The sequence below is a fragment of the Oryzias latipes genome, chromosome 17 (genome assembly GCF_002234675.1).
Source record: "Oryzias latipes chromosome 17, ASM223467v1".
Taxonomy (NCBI): Eukaryota; Metazoa; Chordata; class Actinopteri; order Beloniformes; family Adrianichthyidae; genus Oryzias; species Oryzias latipes.
This window is the reverse complement of record NC_019875.2, coordinates 11,311,118-11,333,354: the sequence shown is the minus strand read 5'-3', so window position 1 is coordinate 11,333,354 and position 22,237 is coordinate 11,311,118. Positions and strand designations below refer to the sequence as shown.

The 22,237-nt window shown below is 41.1% G+C and overlaps 2 protein-coding genes and 1 long non-coding RNA gene across 18 annotated transcripts in view; 1 reads left to right on the top strand and 2 right to left on the bottom strand.

The window, feature by feature from the left end:
• LOC110013423 (zinc finger protein 271) overlaps positions 1-22,237 on the top strand; it is a 253,782-nt gene that overhangs the window by 31,272 nt on the left and 200,273 nt on the right. The window lies entirely within an intron of this gene.
• LOC111949115 (zinc finger protein 2-like) overlaps positions 852-22,237 on the bottom strand; it is a 39,786-nt gene continuing 18,400 nt past the window's right edge. For 3 of the 4 annotated variants that reach the window (XM_023965665.1, XM_023965664.1, XM_023965662.1), the window contains one exon: positions 852-3,142. In XM_023965665.1, the coding sequence (XP_023821433.1) occupies positions 1,719-3,142 (1,424 nt within the window). In that variant the 3' untranslated portion in view covers positions 852-1,718. The remainder of the gene's footprint in view (positions 3,143-22,237) is intronic. The other variant, XM_023965663.1, reaches the window with a different exon arrangement.
• Positions 5,690-6,973, bottom strand: LOC111949131. The gene is made up of 3 exons (XR_002875181.1): positions 6,772-6,973; positions 6,026-6,197; positions 5,690-5,942 (listed from the first exon to the last, which is right to left on the bottom strand). It is a non-coding gene; the product is annotated as an uncharacterized LOC111949131 (long non-coding RNA).

Sequence of the window (22,237 nt, the reverse complement as noted above, 5' to 3'; positions counted from 1 at the left end):
AAAAAATATTTTTATTTCAAGTGTTCCGATTTGACATTTAGATGATGGTCAGTAGGGGGTGATAATTTATCGACTTAATCAATGAATCAATTTCTATTCCCACATCTAACCAGACTGATCTGAGGTCAGTTGTTAATCATTTCAAAGCCGTACCCCGTTACCAGGGGTCAGGAACCTATGGCTCTCGAGCCATATGGCTATTTTGATGGTCACATCTGGCTTGCAGACAAATCTTTAATTATAAAATCTTTTTTTCATTAGACCAGTACTTCTCGGGCGCGATGCGATGCTAGAGGGGCGCGCAGTAGTAGCGGTGCTTGGAGAGAGAGAAAATCTTAGAGCAAAAAAAAATCTGCGCCACCACTATCAGTTTACTTTTATCTGTTATTTCAACAGATAAAACACACTTTAATGACATCACACGACTGTAAAAATCAGGTCTACAAGAAAAAAAGTGTGCAAGTTAAAAAAAAAATTACTTGTTTTTCAGGCCAGTGTTAATTATCCAAAGTTTTTGGTTCCTGGCAGCTAATAGTTGTATTATTTTATCTAGCAGATCACCTACATAGGTTTACTTTATTCATTGTTATATGTTGTTTCTCTTTCAGCTTTTCCCATTCCCTTTCAGCAACGAGTCGCATGGTTTATTTGGCAATGTTTTATGCCGGATGCCCTTCCTGATGCAACCCTCTCAAAGCAACCGGACTTGGGACCGGCACAGAAGCAGAGAAGGAAACAGGGAGCAGCCCGGAGTCGAACCCAGGTTTCACGGACGGAAGGCACCGCAAACCAGCACGAGCTAAACCGGCTCCCACTTTATTCATTGTTATATAAAACCAATAAATGCATTTTGCAAGTAATTTTTTTTTTACTTTTTTGTCACAAAAAAACAAACAAACAGAAAATGTTCCGAACCGAGCCCTATGAAATACTGAACCGAACCGAAATGAGATTTTAGCGTACCGTTACATTCCTAGTATCTACTGCATTGAAATATTTTTAATTTATTTGACAAAAACATGGTGCCATTTTAATATTTTTGCTTTATTCAGAATAGTCTGAATATCCAGGAAAACTATTCTTTTAAATAAAAATATGGGTTCTTGGATGTGTGAACTGTTGCATTCATGGTAAAAAACATGAGTTTGATCAAATATTTTACATAATTTACAACATAAAATCTTTCCAATGGTGCGATTTCATCATGTGTTCTATTATAGGCAGTTAAGGAAGAGAAAGCAAAAACAAATGACACCTTTTACCAGTTTGGGTGTTCATGTAGTCAGCTAACTCTTGTGCTATCTTATGGGGTCCAGATGACCCCACCCTTACATTGACATGTTATTCCTACCATGACACAGGTGGATTAAGGTGAAGAGGATTTGAAGTGTTTTGGTTTACTACATGTGGCGTTTTACAACTGTGTGGGTTTTCATGTGGGCACATAATGAACTACTTCGCGTATAAAATTCTTGACAAACTTTACAAGAATAAAGGCTTTAACCTGTGTGAGTTTTCATGATAGGTCAAATTTCTCAAGGAGACGAAAAACTTACAAATTTCACATGGAGATATGTAAGTTCTTATGTGGGCTTTTAATTTAGTACTTTGAGAAAAGTTTTTTTTCACATACTTTCGCATGTGTGAGTCCTCATGTGGGCCTTTAAGGGACTGCTTTGCATGAAACCCTTCTGACATAGTTTACAAGTAAAAGGTCTTTAACATGTGTGATTTCTCATGTGTAAGGTCAAACTATTTGCATGTATGAAGGTTTTCCTACAAATGTCACAGGAATAAGGCCTCTCACCTGTGTGAATTCTCATGTGAACATTTAAGCAAGAATGTTGAGTAAAACATTTTTTACAGACTTTACAAGAATAAGGCTTTTCACCTGTGTGAGTCCTCATGTGGACCTTTAAGTCTCTACTTTGCATGAAACCCTTTTGACATAGTTTACAAGAATAAGGCCTCTCACCTGTGTGAATTTTCATGTGAACATTTAAGCAAGAATGTTGAGTAAAACATTTTTGACAAACCTTACAAGAATAAGGCCTTTCACCCGTGTGAATTCTCATATGACAAGTCAAATTTCTTAAGGAGACAAAACGTTTCTTACAAATATCACACGAAAAAAGCTTCTCAGCTGTGTGAGTTCTTATGTGGGTTTTTAAGTCACTACCTGTAGTGAAACGTTTTCCACATACTTCACAAGAATAAGGCCTTTCACCTGTGTGAGTTCTCATATGACAGGTCAATCCACCTGAATTGATGAAACCTTTGTTACAAATCCCACAGGAAAAAGGCCTTTCTCCTGTGTGAATTCTCATGTGGATTTTCAAGTCACTACCTCTAGTGAAACTTTTTCCACATACTTCACAAGTGAAAGGCCTCTCACGCGTGTGAGTCCTCATGTGAGCCTTTAAGGGACTGCTTTCCATGAAACCCTTCTGACATAGTTTACAAGTAAAAGGCCTTTCACCAGTGTGAATTCTCATGTGGATTTTCAAGTCACTGCCTTTAGTGTAAATTTTTCCACAAACTTCACAAGTGAAAGGACTTTCACCTGTGTGAGTTCTCATATGATAGGTCAAATTTCTCAAGGAGACGAGAACCTTCTTACAAATTTCACACGAAAAGAGCTTCTCACCTGTGTGAGTTCTCATGTGAACATTTAAGGAAGAATTCTGAGTAAAACTTTTTTCACAAACTTTACAAGAATAAGGCCTTTCAGACGTGTGTATTGAATCACTATGTTGAGGTAAAATGTTTCCACATGTGTCATAGGAATATGACTGACATAAGACAGCTGGACTCTCCTTCACATGAGAATCTGAAGGAGAGTCCAGCTGGACAGTCACAGCATCACTGTTTCTGAACTGGCTGTTTGCTTCCAGAACTGGGTTCTCACTTGGTTCTGGTTTGGAGTCCATGTTTTCCTGATCATCCTCAGTGACCATGAAATCATAATTTTCCTGCTTCAGTTCCAGCTCCTCTCCTTCCTCACCGATGCAGACCTCCTCCCACTCCTCTTTGATCAGTGGAAGCTCTGGTTTCTCTTCATCCAGGCTGGAGCTCCTCTCCCGTTTCCAGAGAAGCTGCTCATCATCAGTCTCCTCCTTACAGATGTTTTTCTCTGAGAGGTCTGCAGGAACAAAGATTCAGGAGGAAAAAAACATCTGAAACATTAGATAATATGACCTTACTTCCTTTCCGACATAAAACATCAAAGTATGCAATTTTATAATCACAGCATTTATTCATATTTTTCCACAGCTTTGTTTCATAACAGCTGCTCTAACATAATTAACACAAACAGTCACATGGAAAAGAAAGAGCAGCTCCTATAAAGAAGAACCAAACTGTTGTTCCATAAAATGTTTCTCATCTAAATGAACTCAAACATTTACACGATAACCTCTTTCATTTATGGACCGTTTTCTTGGCCATTTTGTTCTTTTTTCTTGTAAAAGTCGTTTCTTAAAGATTGTAAATGAAGCTGCTGTGTGTAATCAGTCCATCTCTGTGTAAATAGAGCTAAAAAGCTGAGCTTCAGACCTTTTGCCATGTTGTGCAGGAACAACCAGGCGTGGCTCATTTGCGGAGCGTGATGTGTGTAGGGGTACAGAGGTGCAGAGAAGCTGGTGGAGTCCACCACTCTGTAAATAACTGTCAAGAGTTTGGATCTGATGTGGACAGCTAAAGAAAGCCAGTAAGACTTAAATAGAGGACTGTCAGGATTTTTTTTTAAAACAAAAAAAGTCATACAGCTACATTTTGGAACATTGTCAGAGTTTAACCACAGAAAGTGCAGCTAAGAACTTAACACTGAGAGGACAAACAACAGCAGACTACAGAGGTGGAAAAGGTCAAACAAAAGATGTATGGGGACTTGTGAGACAGTTTGTCTCAACTGAAGGAGGAACAGGTGTATCTGTACCCATCTGCAAGGCAGAGAAATAGAGATGGAAGAATATAAAGCAGGTTACAGTGATCAAAAATATTTAGATATATAGTTGAAAAAAATATAACAAAATTTGGATCATTTACTTTTGATGAAAATCAAAAGTAAATGAATATACATTTAAATGTACTCCTAATCAAAAGAAGACATGTTTGTAGTTATACATACAGTAAATTACATTTTTTTATTTGATTTGATTTGAAATGGTTTATTTCAAGCAACTAAATAAGTACAATACACTAAAACAATACAATCATCAGTTATACATTCATACAATGATGAATCAATCTTAGGATAATTAGACATATTAATAAATATTGCTTGAACAGGAGTGGGAGGAGGCAAACTTATATAATCCCACCCCTATTCTACCGTAACAATTTTATTACATGATTTATCATTATCTGGTTCCTAGCTTTTATCAGACAGAATTAAGAAACCTGAAATATCAATTAAGCACATGTAGCCAAGTGGACAAAAATGTAGGTACAAGGTTATGCCACTAGGTGGCGCTTCTTGCATTTTCAAGGACCAGTTCAACAAGGAAAGAGTGTACTCTGAAGAAGGAAAAATGGTCGGACCCTTATTTGACAGTTATTTTGATCTGCGGATTGAAACCTGACGTGAAGAGCCGTTGACAGACGTCAAGAGGGTTAACAAACATAAAAAGCTAAAAAAAGAAGTGTGTTGAATGTAATTGTTGTAAATAATATTCAGTTTTAATATATTTGATGAAATTAGTAATTTGATTTGTACAACTGTCGCTGCATTTAACGTGTGTTTTATAGCAGTGCTCGACTGAGTTAATGTGGCTGGTGTTCAACTTCGACGTCATCTCTGTTACAGTTCAGGCCAAAGAGCACCTGCTGTAGTTATTCTTGTGTACTCTTTTTCTTAAATTTGATGATTTTCTCTGTTTTTGTTTTGTTTACACTTGTTTTCTTTCGTGATTTTGGAAGATCGGAAAGTAACTGGCTAAAAGAAGCATCTAGATGGCATAATAGATTCACATTTTGTTTTATTTTTTATCTTCCTGATTACCATTTTTTTAAATGTGAAATCCTGAGTTACATTTTTGTTTTGGAATAAAGAACCCAAAGACAGTTTTATGTCCTATGCAGGCTTGAATTCACCAGGCTACACACATGACGAAGATGATTAACTTAAATTATTATGTAAAAAAATAACTTATCAAAATCCACATGGCAAACAAATGCAGATAATTTATCCAAAATATATGCAGATTATGTTACTTATAAAAGTCATGCATATGATTAATATAAATAATACAATAATCAGTAAAATAGACATAACACTGTTTCAAATATTTTCTTAGCAAAATTTGATCAAGTATCAAAAGTTAAAATACGTGCAAAATTATGTTACATCAGTACGGAGCCCGTGTCCTGACATTAAGATATTAAAATATCTTGTTCCCACATATTAATATCTCGTTCGCACGAAATACTATTCCGTTCCCACAAGATACTATTGCGTTCCCTCATAATACTATTCCGTTCCCTCGAAATGATTAACTCGTGCGAACACAATAATTATTTCGTTCGAAAGCAATAATTAATCCGTTCGAAGGCAATAATTATTCACGTCATAAATCATTCACCCGGATATGCTCTCTGTACGCCGGCAAAAGCTGCTTTCTGTCATGGCTACAGAACACTTGTCGACCCAGACGCTGGAACCCGGAAGAAACACAGAGGAGGACGAGCGTGGCAGGTAAGAGGTTTTAATAGAGAACAGACAGAAAGCCGTGGGCAGGATCTAGGGTTCCCAGAGAGTGAAGATCGAACTCGAGTGGCGTCACTGTTGGATCTTTCTGCAGACAGTCGGAAGGAGTTGACGTCGGAGGGGGTCCGAGAGATGGCAGAAGACGGCAGAGGCTCGAGGTGGGACCAGCGGGAGCGAACGGAGGGAAGGTTCCAGACAGAAGTTGATGCAGGCGACCACTTGTGACAAAGGATTCCTGGAGATGAGCAGAGACAGAAATTAGCCAAGGGCTTAACGAGACAGAACACCATGAACGAGACGAGAGGGCCAACTATGCACCATCAGGGGCAACGGACTGGCGAAGACTGGTGATCCAGAGGCTCCTTATGAAGGCAGAAGAGGTGATGAAGTAAGTGGCAGCAGCTGGGATGGAGAAGCAGCCAAGTGGAGGGGAGAGGGGGAGGAGTCTGACAGCGGCACCATATCACTTTCAGCGGTAACTTCCGTGTCTCTGTGACCCACATTCGTTCAAAAAAGGAACATGAAAAACAAAAATGATCACTTTATTACTGTCTCAATGAATATAAGAAAAATATCAAAAGATTTATGATAACTAGGCTGCTTTGTCATACGATAGCTCCTGCTAGGCTACTACTAGCTCCGCCGCAGAGCTCTCTGATGTATGCCGGCATTTGGGCAACTGGCTGGTCGGTTAACAGACAGACAGCTGATATTGTAGTTTAGGGTCCAATAGGAATAATAATATTCAGGACTTGTCTTTTATTAACTTTAGCAGTCAGTCGCTTAACATTCGAAGGCTATTAGGCTACATGCTAACTGACTAGCCGATCATTTATCCTGTTATTAATTTACGTCATAGATTTACAGCAGATACCTTCACATTTTTTGTCTGTGTGTGTCTCATTACATTGCATTGAAGATACGGATGTCACGGTGGGGGGGGGGCTCGAGAGCCGGTAGGACCCAAATGCAGAGACGGGAGGCCAACGGGTTAAGGACTAAAGGGTTTAATAAAAACAAAAGGCGCTGCAGAGCAGGAATACTAAAACAAAACAAAAACTCACTGTGGCTTGGCGAGGGACATGGAACGAGGACGCTAAGACATGAAGACGTGAACACCATGACAAAAGCTAATGGACCAGCCCAAGAGGAAGGGAGAGACGAGACTTAAATACAGGCAGGGGAGACAAGAACCTGATCAGGACAGATTGGGACAAAGGAAGTAAAACTCAAAAAACATGACAAGACAGGAAACCTTTCAAAATAAAACAGGAAACAGAACCAAACAAGACAGAACAAGAACTAAAGCAAAAACCAAGACACAACAAACTCAAACCATGACAACGGAAGATGTTTAGAGAACAGATTTATTTATTTTAAAAAGCACAAAAGCATCCATCGTATTCACGTTCATTCACATGATCTGGTATGCCCTCAGTCATCTTGCTGCAAAAGCCGCTTCCTGCCGCTACTTCCGTGTCTCTGTGAGCATTCAATAGGGGTATAAATAAAAGCAAGAATGGTCGATCTGTTATTTTCTCGATGAAAATCTGAAAAACATCATATTAAGCTGGCTGCTTCGCCTCATGCACTTACCTTTAGCACGTAGCATAACAACAATAGCATTACGTCACGTTTCCCAACATCCTTTGCGGCCAATCATTGGCCAATCACTGTGTCCCTGTAACCAAGGTGTAACAACAAGACCAATGATTGGGCGCAAAGCATGACGTGAATGCGATGGATGCTTTTGTGCTTTTTTGCGTTCGAACTAAATAATTATTGCGTTCGCACGAGTTAATCATTTCGAGGGAACGGAATAGTATTTTGAGGGAACGCAATACTATCTTGTGGGAACTCAACGGTATCTTGTGGGAACGGAATAGTATTTCGTGCGAACGAGATATTAATCTGAGGGAACAAGATATTAATCTGTGGGAACAAGATATTTTAATATCTTAATGTCAGGACACGGGCCCCGTACATCAGGAAAAATCATGAATCAATTTATAAATTTTTGGAACAAGTGAAGTAATATTATAAATCAACCAATTTAACCATTTTCAATCATTGATGTAATAATTTATTTTTATTATTTATTTTTATAATAAGGTAAGCTGTGAAGTAAAATAAAAACAGGTTCCATAATCTGTCGAATGACCAAGGCTGGTATTTCTTCTTCTGCTGATTAACAGAAAAAAAAAAGGTTTTTGGAATGCATAACTATGGGGGAAATGTTTTTTGGCAGATTTTTGAAGTGTTTGCAAAGATCTTGCAAACACTACATTGAATCTATTACATGTGAAGTTTGTCAAAAAGAGTTTATGTATTCACAAAAGAGGGGAGGAAGTGAATACATATAATCTCACCTCTATTATTCCTGACATAACTATTTTATTTTTACATTGTTTTTCTCCACGTCATTTATCAAATCCAAAAAGTCCAACTCCAATCACGTCTATCTATTGTAAAAGTGTTCCCAGTAGTCATTTAATTATGATTATGCCATTTTTAGGGGGAAAATAAATTAAAAAATAACCTTTATTGTTTTTTAGGACATAGTTTCTGGGTGGGGACTAAGCCATTGTTCATTTCACATGATCCCTTTGTTTCCCATTGGCTTACAGCCCTTCAAAACCCCAACGTAGGCCTGCACAATATACCGCAAATTTATCGTTATCGCAATATCCAGCTCTGCAATATGCATATCGCAAAAGACGGTGAATATCGCAATAAATCGTAAACCCAAAATGTGTTAAACAATCTTATGGCAGCTTGAAGCATTTAACGCATCACATAAATCCCTTTATGCTTTGACCAATCAGATGGACGCCTTCCCATTGTTTACCAATCAGATGGAGACCTATTATGTTAGATAATTGTCACCTAGTATAATTTTTAAACTGTTGCAATGAAATGGGAATGATGTTTTTGGTTATTGTTCTATTTGTTTATATACCGCAAATTATATCGTTATCGCAATATTAATCTCTAATATCGCATATCGCAAGTTTTCCTCATATCGTGCAGCCCTACCCCAACGTAATATTAATGGTTCAACAAAAATGGAGAGCCATATCGAAGCTATCCAGACATACAGTTTTGATCCAGATTCTAGGGAAGCATTTCTGTTACAGAATTCAAAAGAAAAGTCAAAACCAGAAATGCTTTTTCATTTTCAAAATGAAGCTGCATTTTTGACTCAAAATTAAAATGAAAAAGCAATCCACCAAAATGCTTTTCATGTTCTTCTTCAACACTGCTTATTCTTGTCATGATTCTTCAGGCTAAGCGAACCCAGATGCTGAAACCCAGAGTAAGACAGGTAAGTGGCAGATGAGTAATAGTTTATTGATTCTCCGTGTGAGGCTGAGGTTTGGTCCCGGCGAGGTCCGAATGTGAAGATGGCTTGTGTTGTGGCGTGGCTGGAGGTGTTAACGCGGTCAGCGTACGGCGAAGAGTCTTCCGGTTCACTGGAACGGCTTAACTGATGACCCACACTGGTGTCACTCGTAACGTGGTTTCCTGAGGCAGGAGAATAGGAATTAGGTTGGGTACGTGAGCAAAACAAGATAGAGCATAGCAAGACCAGGCGAGTCACCGTAAGGGTTAACGATCTGGCGTCGGCTTGAGGCGCTGGAGCTCCTTAAGAGCAGAAGTGATGATGAGGAGAGTGACAGCAGCTGGAGGCAATCAGGAGAAGAGTGAAACAGTGCTGGAGGGGGAGGAGTCTGCCAGAGGCACCATGACAGTACCCCCCCCTCAACGACCGCCTCCAGGCGGGCCAGGGCGCCGATCCGGGTGGGCACGATAGAAATCCCTGATGAGGGAAGGGTCCAGGATAAGGGAGCGAGAGACCCAGGAACGTTCCTCCGGACCGTAACCCTCCCAATCCACCAGGAATTGGTGGCCACGACCCCGGCGACGGACGTCCAGGATGCGGCTGACGGTGTAGGCAGGAGCATTGTCAATGAGCCGGGCGGGTGGAGGGGATGCGGAAGGGGGGCAAAGCGCGCTGTCCTGAACAGGTTTGATCTGGGAAATATGGAAGGACGGGTGGATCTTGAGAGCAGCGGGCAGCCGGAGGCGGACACAGGAGGGATTGATGACCTTCTCAATAGTGTAAGGACCGATGTAACGGGGAGCAAGCTTACGTGACGTGGCGTGGATGGGTATGTTACGTGAGGACAACCAAACCCGTTGACCAGGCAGGTATGTGGGCCCCACCACCCTGTGGCGGTTAGCAGAACGGCAGTTGCTCTCCTTGGTGCGGAGGAGAGCAGCCCTGGTTTGGTGCCAGATGTCTTGGCACCGCCGAAGATGGTCCTGAACCGAGGGCACTGCCAAGTCCAGCTCCTGCGAGGGAAACAGTGGCGGTGGGTACCCGAGGGCGGCCTCAAACGGGGACAATCCTGTGGCAGAGGACGGGTGAGAGTTATGTGCGTATTCGGCCCATACCAGATATTTCGACCAGTCCATGGAATTCTGAGCGGCCAGACAGCGAAGGGAGGTTTCCAGCTCCTGATTAGCTCTCTCAGCCTGCCCATTTGATTGGGGATGGTATCCGGAGGTGAGGCTAACAGAGGCGCCCAGCGCCGAGCAGAACGCTTTCCATACTTGTGAAACGAACTGGGGACCCCGATCAGAGACGATATCAGTGGGGATGCCATGGTGTCGGAAAACTTGCTGGACCAGAATTTCAGCTGTCTCTGTGGCTGTGGGCAACTGAGGAAGTGGAATAAAGTGAACAAACTTGGAGAAACGGTCAATGACAGTGAAGATTACTGAGTTGCCTTGGGAGGGGGGAAGACCGGTAACAAAATCCACAGCTATGTGTGACCATGGTCGACTGGGAGTAGGCAATGGGTGCAGTAGTCCAGATGGTGGATTATTAGAGGATTTGGAGCGTGCACACGTGGGACAGGCGGCAACGTACCCCCTGACATCCTTACCCATAGAAGGCCAGAAAAACCGTCTGCGGAGGAGGTTGAGGGTTCTGGCGACACCCCCATGGCAGGCGATGCGGGACGAGTGAGCCCAGGTAATTGTGTCCGATCTGAGGGATTGAGGAACATAGAGCGTACCATTAGGAGGATTGGGGTGGTCCGGTTCCTCACCTTGGGCCTGAAGAACTTTGGTTTCAATGTCCCAAGTGAGACTTCCAATGATGTAGGATTGCGGGATGATGTTGGCGGGAGTGCTGTCCAGTTCATCCGAGGAGCAATATTTCCGGGAGAGGGCATCCGGCTTGACATTACGACTGCCTGGTCTGTAGGTGATAGAGAAATTGAAGCGATCAAAAAACAGGCACCAGCGGGCTTGGCGGGAGTTTAGTCTTTTTGCCGAGCGTAAGTACGAGAGGTTTTTGTGGTCCGTCCATACGATGAATGGTTGGACCGCTCCCTCCAGCCAATGACGCCACTCCTCTAAAGCCAGTTTAATTGCGAGAAGTTCCCGATTCCCAACATCATAGTTCCGCTCCGCGGGGGAGAGTTTCTTAGAGAAGAAGGCACAAGGTTTTAATTTGCCGGACTTCTCTTCTCGTTGGGATAGAACAGCTCCTACCCCAGAGTCAGAAGCGTCTACCTCGACGATGAATTGTCTGGTAGGATCGGGTTGGATAAGGATGGGGGCTGAAACGAAGAGTCCTTTAAGAGTGTCGAAAGCCTTTTGGGCTGCTTGGTTCCACTGGAAAGGTCTGCTGGTGGATGTGAGTTGTGTGAGGGGCGCGGCGATAGCACTGTAGTTCCTGATGAATCGTCGGTAGAAGTTAGCAAACCCGAGAAACTGCTGCAACTTTTTACGAGATGTAGGGGGATCCCACTGGGAGACAGCTTCAATTTTGGCAGGATCAGGCCGGATACTGCCTGCCTCAAAAATGTAACCCAGGAATGGGATGACGGAGGAGTGAAACTGACATTTCTCTGCCTTCACAAATAGGTAATTTTCAGACAACCTCTGGAGCACGAGCCGAACCTGATTCATGTGTTGAGTGGGATCTTTGGAGTAAATTAGAATATCATCGAGATATACAAAGACAAATCTATTTATGAAATCTCTGAGAACGTCGTTCACCAACCGCTGAAAAACTGCAGGAGCATTGGTCAGGCCGAAGGGCATGCCCAAATACTCGTAATGCCCTAAGGGTGTGTTAAAGGCAGTTTTCCATTCATCTCCCTCCTTGACCCGAACGAGGTGGTAGGCATTACGGAGGTCAAGTTTGGAAAATATACGAGCTTCCTGTATGGAATCAAAGACTGAGCTAATAAGAGGGAGAGAATATTTGTCCTTAATAGTGATTTGGTTCAGCTCGCGGTAGTCAATACAAGGCCTGAGGGTCTTGTCCTTCTTCTCTACGAAGAAGAACCCTGCACCAACGGGAGATGACGATGGACGGATGTGTCCCAAGGAAAGTGCCTCATGGATGTACTTCTCCATAGCTGCTTTCTCAGGACCAGAAAGATTAAATAATCTCCCCTTGGGAAGAGTGGCTCCATCTAGCAAATTTATGGCGCAATCGTATGGTCTGTGGGGTGGTAGAGAACTGGCTTTGGATTTACTGAACACGGCTCTTAAGTCATGATAACAGTCAGGTACGTTAGAGAGATCAATCTCCTCTGGACTAGGAGGAGAGGGGGCTGAAATAGAAGGAACAGCAGACCGAAGACAGTTAGCTAGACAAAACTCACTCCAATTAGAGATGCGGTGATGAACCCAATCACACTGTGGATTATGACGTTGAAGCCACGAGTAACCTAGCACGACGGGATTCTGAGGGGTGTGGGTGACGAAAAACTGGGTAAACTCCCTATGATTTCCAGAGGTGATAAGCAGTACAGGCTTAGTGTGGTGAGTAATTAAGGAGAGATGTTGTCCTCCTAAGCCGGCTGCTTTAATAGGGGTTTCGAGTCTTTCAGTGGGTAACGAGAGACGTGAAACCAAACTATGGTCGATTAGGCTGTGTTCAGCCCCAGAATCAATTAAAGCATGAAGGTCGGTGATCTTAGACGAATGGCAGAGCTTGACAGGAACAAAAAGAAAGTCTTTATGTGTAGTAATGGATACACCCCCCCGCGGCCTGTCTTCTAGCGGGGGGTTCTGGAGTTTAAACGAACAGTGCACTGGTTTACTTGGTGTCCCTGCTGTCCGCAGTAGAAACAGGCCCCCTCATCTCGCCGTCTTTGTCGTTCTTCTGCAGACAGCTTAGAATGGCCGATTTGCATGGGCTCTTCAGAAGCACTAAGAAGTGTGGCAGATGGGGGGGTTAGCGGAGAGTGGTGAGTCATACCTGGGCTTTTACGAGGTTGAGTGGGCCTTTCATGTTGTCTTTCTCGTAAACGGGTGTCAGAACGGAGAGCCGCGGTGACGAGCTCCTCGAAAGAGTGAGTTTCGGGCTGCGTACATAGGTGATCTTTGATGGATTCATTCAACGATTGGTAGAAAACTCCCCGTAACGCTGGATCTGACCATCCTGCTTCTACAGCCAGGATCCTGAAATCGATAACATGGTCACTAACCGATCGATTTCGCTGCTTAAGGGCTAAAAGCCTGCGGGTAGCCTCCTCTTGTTTTTTAGGTTGATCGAATACCAGTCGGAACTCCCTGATGAAATGGTCGAAAGATAGGTGGGTGATAGGATTTACAGCCAGGAATGCTTGAGCCCATTGTAGAGCTTTATTGCGTAGGGAGTTTATAATTAATGTAATTTTACTATGATCTGACTGATAGTACCCCGGGGCTTGCTGGAACAGTAGGTGGCACTGTAGGAGGAAACCGCCGCATGCTTCGACATTACCCAGGAACGGCTCAGGTTGTAGGCGGAAGTTTTCCGGGGTCATAGCGGAAGCGGAAGTGGAAGCGTTGCTGGCAGGCGGGAGCGTAGCTGTGGGTGAAGGTGTAGACATTTGACCAGTTAGATCCGTTAAAGTTTGTGTCAAACCGTCTAGACGTCGAAACAGCTCTTGTTGGGCGGATGCAATTTGGGACAACGCGTCGGCTTGACGACCCAGAGCGATGCCTTGCAGATTCACGGCGACACGGAGTCCTTCTGGGTCAGCTGGGTCCGGAGTCTGGCCAGATCGTTCTGTCATGATTCTTCAGGCTAAGCGAACCCAGATGCTGAAACCCAGAGTAAGACAGGTAAGTGGCAGATGAGTAATAGTTTATTGATTCTCCGTGTGAGGCTGAGGTTTGGTCCCGGCGAGGTCCGAATGTGAAGATGGCTTGTGTTGTGGCGTGGCTGGAGGTGTTAACGCGGTCAGCGTACGGCGAAGAGTCTTCCGGTTCACTGGAACGGCTTAACTGATGACCCACACTGGTGTCACTCGTAACGTGGTTTCCTGAGGCAGGAGAATAGGAATTAGGTTGGGTACGTGAGCAAAACAAGATAGAGCATAGCAAGACCAGGCGAGTCACCGTAAGGGTTAACGATCTGGCGTCGGCTTGAGGCGCTGGAGCTCCTTAAGAGCAGAAGTGATGATGAGGAGAGTGACAGCAGCTGGAGGCAATCAGGAGAAGAGTGAAACAGTGCTGGAGGGGGAGGAGTCTGCCAGAGGCACCATGACAATTCTGTCACTTAAATAAAATGAAAATGGTATTTGACATTTCATTTTCACAAAGTTCTCTAGTAAATGTCTAGCAAAATTCATTTAGAAATGTCTAATTTGAAAATTAAAATTGATTCACAGAAATGCTTTTTAATTTTCAAAATGTAACTGCATCAAATGACATAAAATTAAAATGAAAAGCAATACTTCAAAATGCTTTTTCATTATATACTTAAACCCAAATCTGGCAACCCATTTCATAGAATTTCCGTACCAACGTGCGCTCTGAATGTTGTGCAAAAGAAAGTTGCCTGCACTTTTGTGACACCCCCCCCCCCCCTTTAACACACTTGAACCAATTTGGCAACCCAAAAAAGGACGTTACGCCCCTCTTAGCAACGATTGGTCAACATCATTGCATCTGATCCTGGCACACTGTACAGTTACGAGCGCATTGTATTTCAATAAAGTTGGGAAAAAGAAAAAAACGAGCACATTTTGTCACACTGATCAAAGCGACAACAAGAGAACTTCATGCCAAAGATACTTTATCCATCATTAGGAGCTGAAAAAAGATGAAGAACTTCAACATCAATCACAAGATAAGTTTGGATGATGTTGGGGCCGTCTTTTTTACATTATCCAGTATTTCTATGCAGCTGCGCAATTTACGTAAATACTAATCGATCTGAGGTAAAGATTGTACATAAAACGACCCCGTTTGTCGTAATTTCCAATGGAAAACTCGAAAATAATTCTGATACCCAAGTTTCTAAGATGAGGTCGGACATGGCCTTCTAAACTGCTGAGAGCAGAGAAAAGTAAATAATGATAATGGTATGATGGCTGATAGATGTTTAAATAACTCACGTTATCGTATTGGTTAATTGTTTTGCTAACACATATTTAGTGCATTCTGCATTTTCCGGTTTATGTCATTGAAAAAACTGCTGTTTATTATAGCAGGTCAGGTAGTTTGACTTTTCAACATTGAATGTGTCTTAAAATCTTGCATTAGCATGAAATATGGAGAGTCAAAACTGCTAAATACATAGGAAATAAAGGTTGTCATTTATAGATGATAAACAAAATAAATGTACTAATTTTAAAATCATGAACGTACAAAATAATAGATAAAGACGTGTATAAATGCTTATATTTCCATTTATACTCAAATTATTGTTCACATTTATTATTTATAAATGGGTACATTTTTTTCTTATTTGTATTTTGCAGTTTTGGTTTTACATAATGATGATATTTTGCACAGTTCCGTCTCAGCCGACAGTTTCTTCTGCTCTCCAAAAGTATTGGAGGTGGTGCAGCGTCCACATCCCAAGATGTTCTTGTCATCCAGGATTATGTCATCTCAGGTAATTTTATAGCATGTAAAGTAATAAAAAAACTGTGTCTGCATAACCCCTTATGTTCATAAACAGCAGCTGAGGAGTATGGAGTCCCAAGTTGTTCATAATTTAATTAATAAATATGACCTCATACAAATATACAATCAAACAATAAATCTCTCATAAATATATAAAAAGATCATGAATTTGTGAAAAACCTGCACACAGATTTAAATGAGCCACTAAACTAGTAGTATTCTACGACGGAGTTGTAGAATAGTAGTTGTAGTAGTTGAGATACATAAGAATGGATTTGGTGCAAAGAGGTCCTTTCAGACTTAGAAAGACTCTGACTTTCCAAAATCCCCCTCATTGAGCTGTTGTGTCCTTTATGTTGGATTGTTTTATCGTTATAAAATTTGGTATTAAGTTGCTGTTTATAATAAGTTGGAGTTTTGTGAATTTCATTTGTTGAGTGCCTAATGTTACATTAAAAAAAAATATATATATATATATATATATATATATATATATATATATATATATATATATATATATATATATATATATATATATATATATATATATATATATATATTTGTCATTCATATTTATTTCTTTGCATTTAAAATTTGTTGTGCACCACTAAATGTCCATCCAACATGCAGGCAATTTACTGTATTCAATTCTTCGGCAGCAACAATAATTCACAAATGTATTAATAGAGAGATCTCATTTATATTACAACAACAGTTGCGTTTTTTTGGTGCTCCTGATCAGTTGGAGGGCCCACAAATTAAATTTCGCTTAGGGCCCCCAGAAGACCAGGGCCGGCCCTGGGCATAATTAGAGTGAAAATGCAAAGAGGGGATTGCATTTGCGTTTTCACATCCACCCCGCAAAATCTGTGGCAATATTCTTTCTCAGTCAGCATTTCCAGGGGGGAGGTGGGGCTAGAAAAACAAAGATGTACATTGGATTTATTGTATACTAGTGGACACATCAAAATGGAGCTTGTGATTGTACTGATTGTAGTTTGTACCTAACACATACAAGCTTTTTCAAACAACAGTATTTCATCTGCTCTTGATTCACCGCAATTTCCAAATACTCAGAAACACAGTTTTGATGTTGACTTTGATACAATTAATAAAAACATGTCTAAATAAACCTTAGTCTCATTATCCAGACATTTAGCAAATAGAAATAATTGTATTAATTGTAATTGACCTAAAAGAGGAAAAACTTACTTTTATTAAATGTCTGACAGTGAGAAAAAAAAAGCGTATGTGTGTTTTTGTGTGGTGCATGAAGACTTCTGGTTTCAACTGTACGTTTTTTTTCATCTGGCTTAATTGACTTTTTGAAGTTCTCAAGATTGTAATACTTGCAGATAGGGTTGGGCGATGTCCCTTAAATTGGCTGTTGACGATGTTTTCTATCAACCATCGGGATGGACGATGATATCGTCGTGGGGGGGGGGGCTATTTTTAATTTTTCGGTCTTGTATAATTGCTATCCGTTATTTTACTTTATTTATTTTATTTCCCAACTAATGACTCATCCGGGATGATCCAGTATAAACTGAGGGAAGTGACTTTAACAAAAAAAAGTAACAAACAAAATAGAAAAGAAGTGGTCCGCTCCCGCACTTAACTAGTCAAGTGGACGGGCGGAGCGCGGACTTACAGCTTTGTGTTTGAGGGGAAGGGGGGGGGGGTGCTTTGTTACATGAGCGGTATGTGTGGGAGATTTAGGACTGCGATCCGTTGCGCAGCTCTAGAGGAACGAGCTACCGCACTCAAAACCGGGTCTAAAAGTGTGTGTCTCGGAGCAGAGCTTGGACCGTCAACACACACACAGCGGTTTGGGGCGGTGTGAGCTTCAAAGCAGAAATGTCGCTCAGTCCTTAGAAACCATTTAAACAATCACATGGATTTGTGTTTCCAGTCGTGTCCCGACTAAATAAAGACTGATGTTATTCCCACATGTTTACGTGCAGCCAGGATGCAGATTGCAGCACCACCCAAAGCTAATGTTGTTAGCCCGTCTTAGCATACTGCTAATCCTGGCTTCTATCAGGGTACGTACTTCAACAGAAAAAGCACTGACCGCACGGATTAAAATTAAAATGATGAGCGAACAGGCGCTTCATAATAATCGTAACATTAATAAAAGCACGTTTAGAAAATTGTCTCATATATTACCGAGCTGACATGTCAATGTATACAGCCGCTCGGCGGAACTGATGTCTGCTTCCGGTTTTTCAAACCCTACTGCGCATGAGCGAATGATTTATTCCGACCGAAAGTGTGACCCATGTGAACGTTTGTTATATTCTGAAAACATTTTTCTGGGCCCATGTACATGGTTGGATTCTAATCCGATCAAGATATTTTGCACATGTAACCATGGCTTATGGTGTCTACTCGCAGCGTGGCGGGGGCGTGGCATCACGATGGTGTCTCTCCATCGGAATGTCAGTCACCCATCACGATGGACGATGGTATCGTCCATCGGCACAACCCTACTTGCAGACCATGTTTAACAGGGTCCCTGTCCTTCTGGAAGATGTTACAAGTATAACTGAGTAAGATGAGATCAAGTTGTCTGCAGGTCAGAACTCTCTGCTACAAATCATGGTCACAGCTGACTTTTTAGAATTAAGGAAGATCTCTGACGCCATAGCAATTTTCTCAAAATCACAATTCAATGTTTTAAATAACTTTCTTTTTTTTGCTCAGTCTTCTGTGACCAAGCACTTCTTGAAGTCTTTCATGCGGTTGATTACCATGACTGTGGCCAGCTCCGGTGGTCCATTTAGTTTGATGTATATTTTTACAGTTTCTCACCCAGGTGTTCTGGATTTTTGTGCTTCGAATGTCTGGCTTTTCTGGCAATTTCTACATTCCTCTTGGTCAGATAGTTATTCATAAAATTAAGTTTATTTCCTTTCTTCATTAGAGTAAGTTTGTGCTTTCGATTAATGAACCTTGATCGCTGGTTCTTCAGACTCCTTTTTCTTGGGAACTAGGTGGTTGTCTTGGTTTTATGTTAGGAAATCCCTTTTGGAACTGAGAAAGTTCTCCACAGAGTTGCCATCCAGCTCACTGGGATTGGGCATACTGTTAGGATTAGCTGCACCAGCCTTTGACCAGGGTTTAATCTGTGATCCCGTTGTTCATTTTGAAGTTTTCCAAGACACTATTTTTTAATTTTTCGTTCTTATATAATTGGTATTCGTTATTTACTCCTCTGGCTATTTACCAGCTAGAGATGAGCTTAAGCTGGTATTTAGCTGGTATTTTTGTTAGAACTGAATGACTTATGAGCTAAATCGAAACAAGGAAGTGAAGACTTTAACCACTTCTGATTGGTCAGACTGATGACATGTGATTAAGACTCCAAGAATGATTGGTGGAGACAGGTAAAGGGGCGGGACTTTTCCTAAAACAGCGTTTAAGATGCAGCTAAATTGCGGTACCGTCATTCTTATCAAAATGTCTTAATCAAATAAACACAAAGAAAAAAGTATTTTACGATCTTTCATATTCCTAACTTGTCAGTGTTTTATCAGGGTCTGTTTGGATGAACAAAGAGCTGATATCCTGGAGATGGTAAATGTTTTTAGATCAGTTAATGAGGGCAATTTCCCACGGCCCACTTGACCATCTCCCACGGCACACTAGAGTGCCGCGGCACACTGGTTGAAAAACACTGCTTTAGACTAACAATTGCTCCTACAGATACTCATGAACACAGATGTGCTTCAACCACATTCATTAATTTTCTTTATCACTTCAGAATGAAACAAAAAAACAAAAAACTTACCTGATAAGTTATACTTCACATACCTATTTTGTCAAACCCCTCAACCAAACATCTCTCCTTGCACGTTATCATCCTATATCAGTGTTTTTCAACCTTTTTTGAGCCACGGCACACTTTAACCTTGACAAAAATCCCGCGGCACACCAGCATCCAAAAAAAAAAAAAAAAACAGAAATTCATGGTCTGTTTTGATCGACAGCCCACCCCCCCCCACCCCCCCCACCCCGCAATCTCACGTGCATTTTTGTGATAATTGTGGCCGGAAAAGCAGGAAGTTACGGCTGTTTTTTCTAAGAGATGAAATGACAGTTAAATTAGAAAATTTAGAAACTGTTTGTTTGTTGTGGTTTCAAGGCGTTTCGCAAGGACAACTCATTGTGCGCTGGGACACTGGCTCTTTAAGCCAATGCATCATGGGAGATGGAGTGTGAAAACTGCCGAAAACTTGCAGAAAGACTCGCGTCTCTGAGCTTCATTGTATTGTCCACTTGTTTCACGGTCTGACACCGGACTCTGTGGAAAGCTACACCGCTAAAGAAGAGCTTTAGCTGGTATTTTTGTTAGAACTGAGCGACTTTATCAGCAGAATTAAGAACAAGGAAGTGAAGACTTTAAGCACTTCTGATTGGTCAGAGTGATGACATGTGATTAAGCCTTCAAGAATGATTGGTGGAGACAGTTAAAGGGACGGGACTTTTCCGCAAACTGTCATAGCTGCAGGTAAATCGCGGTACCGTGATTCTTATCAAAATTTCTTTAATAGAATTAAATAAACACAAAGAAAAGGTAATTTTAAGATCTTTTATATTCCTAACTACTCAGTGTTTTATCAGGGCCTGTTTGGATGAACAAAGAGCTGATTTCCTGGAGATGGAAAATGTTTTTAGATCAGTTAATGAGGGCAATTTCTCCACGGCGCACTTGACCATCTCCCACGGCACACTAGTGTGCCGCGGCACACTGGTTGAAAAACACTGTCCTATATAATACCACCTAAATTATTTTTACTTTTATTTTTTTACATACCCGTTTTTTCCGGACTATAAGTCGCCCTTTTTTCATAGTTTGGCAAGGGGTGCGACTTATAATCCGCAGCGACTTATGTCAGAAATAAATTGTAATAAATACATTGTAACACTCCTGTTATGTTCATTTGTGAGGAACAGAGATGATGTTCCTGGGTCAATTTGATGTATGAGGTATGTTAAGTGTTAAGAGTATGTTAAGTGACTCACAGAATCAGCAAACTTTTTTTTTACAGTAAGATCTTGAAGGCTCACATAATATTCTATTTTCCAATGATTTCATAGATTCAGAGATGCACTAAAAATGACAACTGTTTCTACAAATACAGGATGAAAACAGAGTATTAGTTGGCCAATGATGCTTCATGAAAGGAATAAATAAATAAGTATGAGAAAGAATTACTGTGAAATCATGAGATGAACAGTCTGCTATGATTGTATCATATGAGGTTGTGCAAGTTATTAGCTCTTGGTCTCAGATTTTGTCAAATAAATTTCCCGTCACAATGCAACGCTAACACTTTATATTAAGATTCCTTAACAAGCTTTGTTAACACATTAACAAGCATTATAAATGAATTTATAGGGTGTTAGTAAGACATTTATTAGTACAATAAGTCTAATAAGGTTTATTAAATTACTTAGTTAACACATTTACAAGCATTGTTATTAGGATGTTTTTAAGATGCTAATGATGCATTTATTGCCATTATAAGTGACTGAAGGAATTTATATTTTTGGTAATTTCATTAGGGTTGTCAGTCTTAAATTTTATTACATTGAAGATAAGTCATTTGCTGAAGTGTGTGCTTTAACATCCTTTGAACTTTGAAGAAGCTTCCTTAAATTGCATATGTGAGAAGTTTCAGGACTGCAGCTCCACGCTCATCCCGTCAGGGGAAAGAAAGGGATTCTTTGATCTTCTAAGGCCATTTGGTTGTAGGTCTGACATGGGCCATAAATTAACTATCTCTGGGACTGATTGTAGCTGTGGGAACCACTTCAGGTGTCCGTTCACGTGTGGAGAATAAAAGCTTTATGATCTACTGAATGCATGCTGGGAAGTTCCGGCCGCCTGTGGAGGACCACGGGAAGCAGAGACCAGATGCTGTGATTTCAAGTATTGACTGAAGGAAGTAGGCGGGCTCTTCTGTCAGCCAATCTCTAGCAACCAGAGGCGGAGATTCAGCGGCCATCATGCTTCAGGAGGAGGGACTCTGACCACATGTTTAAAAGAGCCATGCTTTGGACAAAGGTTTGTTCCCAGACGGCCTCATGTGATGCGGATTTTAATTTCTTACGTTTTGATGGTTTTGGATTTGGGGACCCAGATCGATCTGTTTTATTCTGTTTTATTTTGTTTAGAGCTCTTTGTTAGGGACAATAAAACCTCTTAATTTTATTCCGTTGGCATTTTCTGGTTATTCTCCCGACTTAAGAACACGGATGGAAGAAATCTCAAAGCGACTGATTTCTCATTTTCTTCATGCCTAACAAATGTGTCAGTGTTAATGAGCTTAAAAAGATTTATTAACAACCTTTGATAACAAATTAAGAAGTTTTATTATTGTTTGGGCTTCTAGTAAGATATGTATTAGCATTATAGATGCCTGACACAAGCCTAAGTGTTCATAAGTTTAATAAGTTTTATTGACTAACTTAACAAATTCATAGGCTTTATTAATGTGTCAGATGCTAGTAAGATATCTATTAGCATTATAGATGTCATTCAAATACCTGAAAGTGTTAATAAGATTTATAAACATTTAAAGTCACGCCATT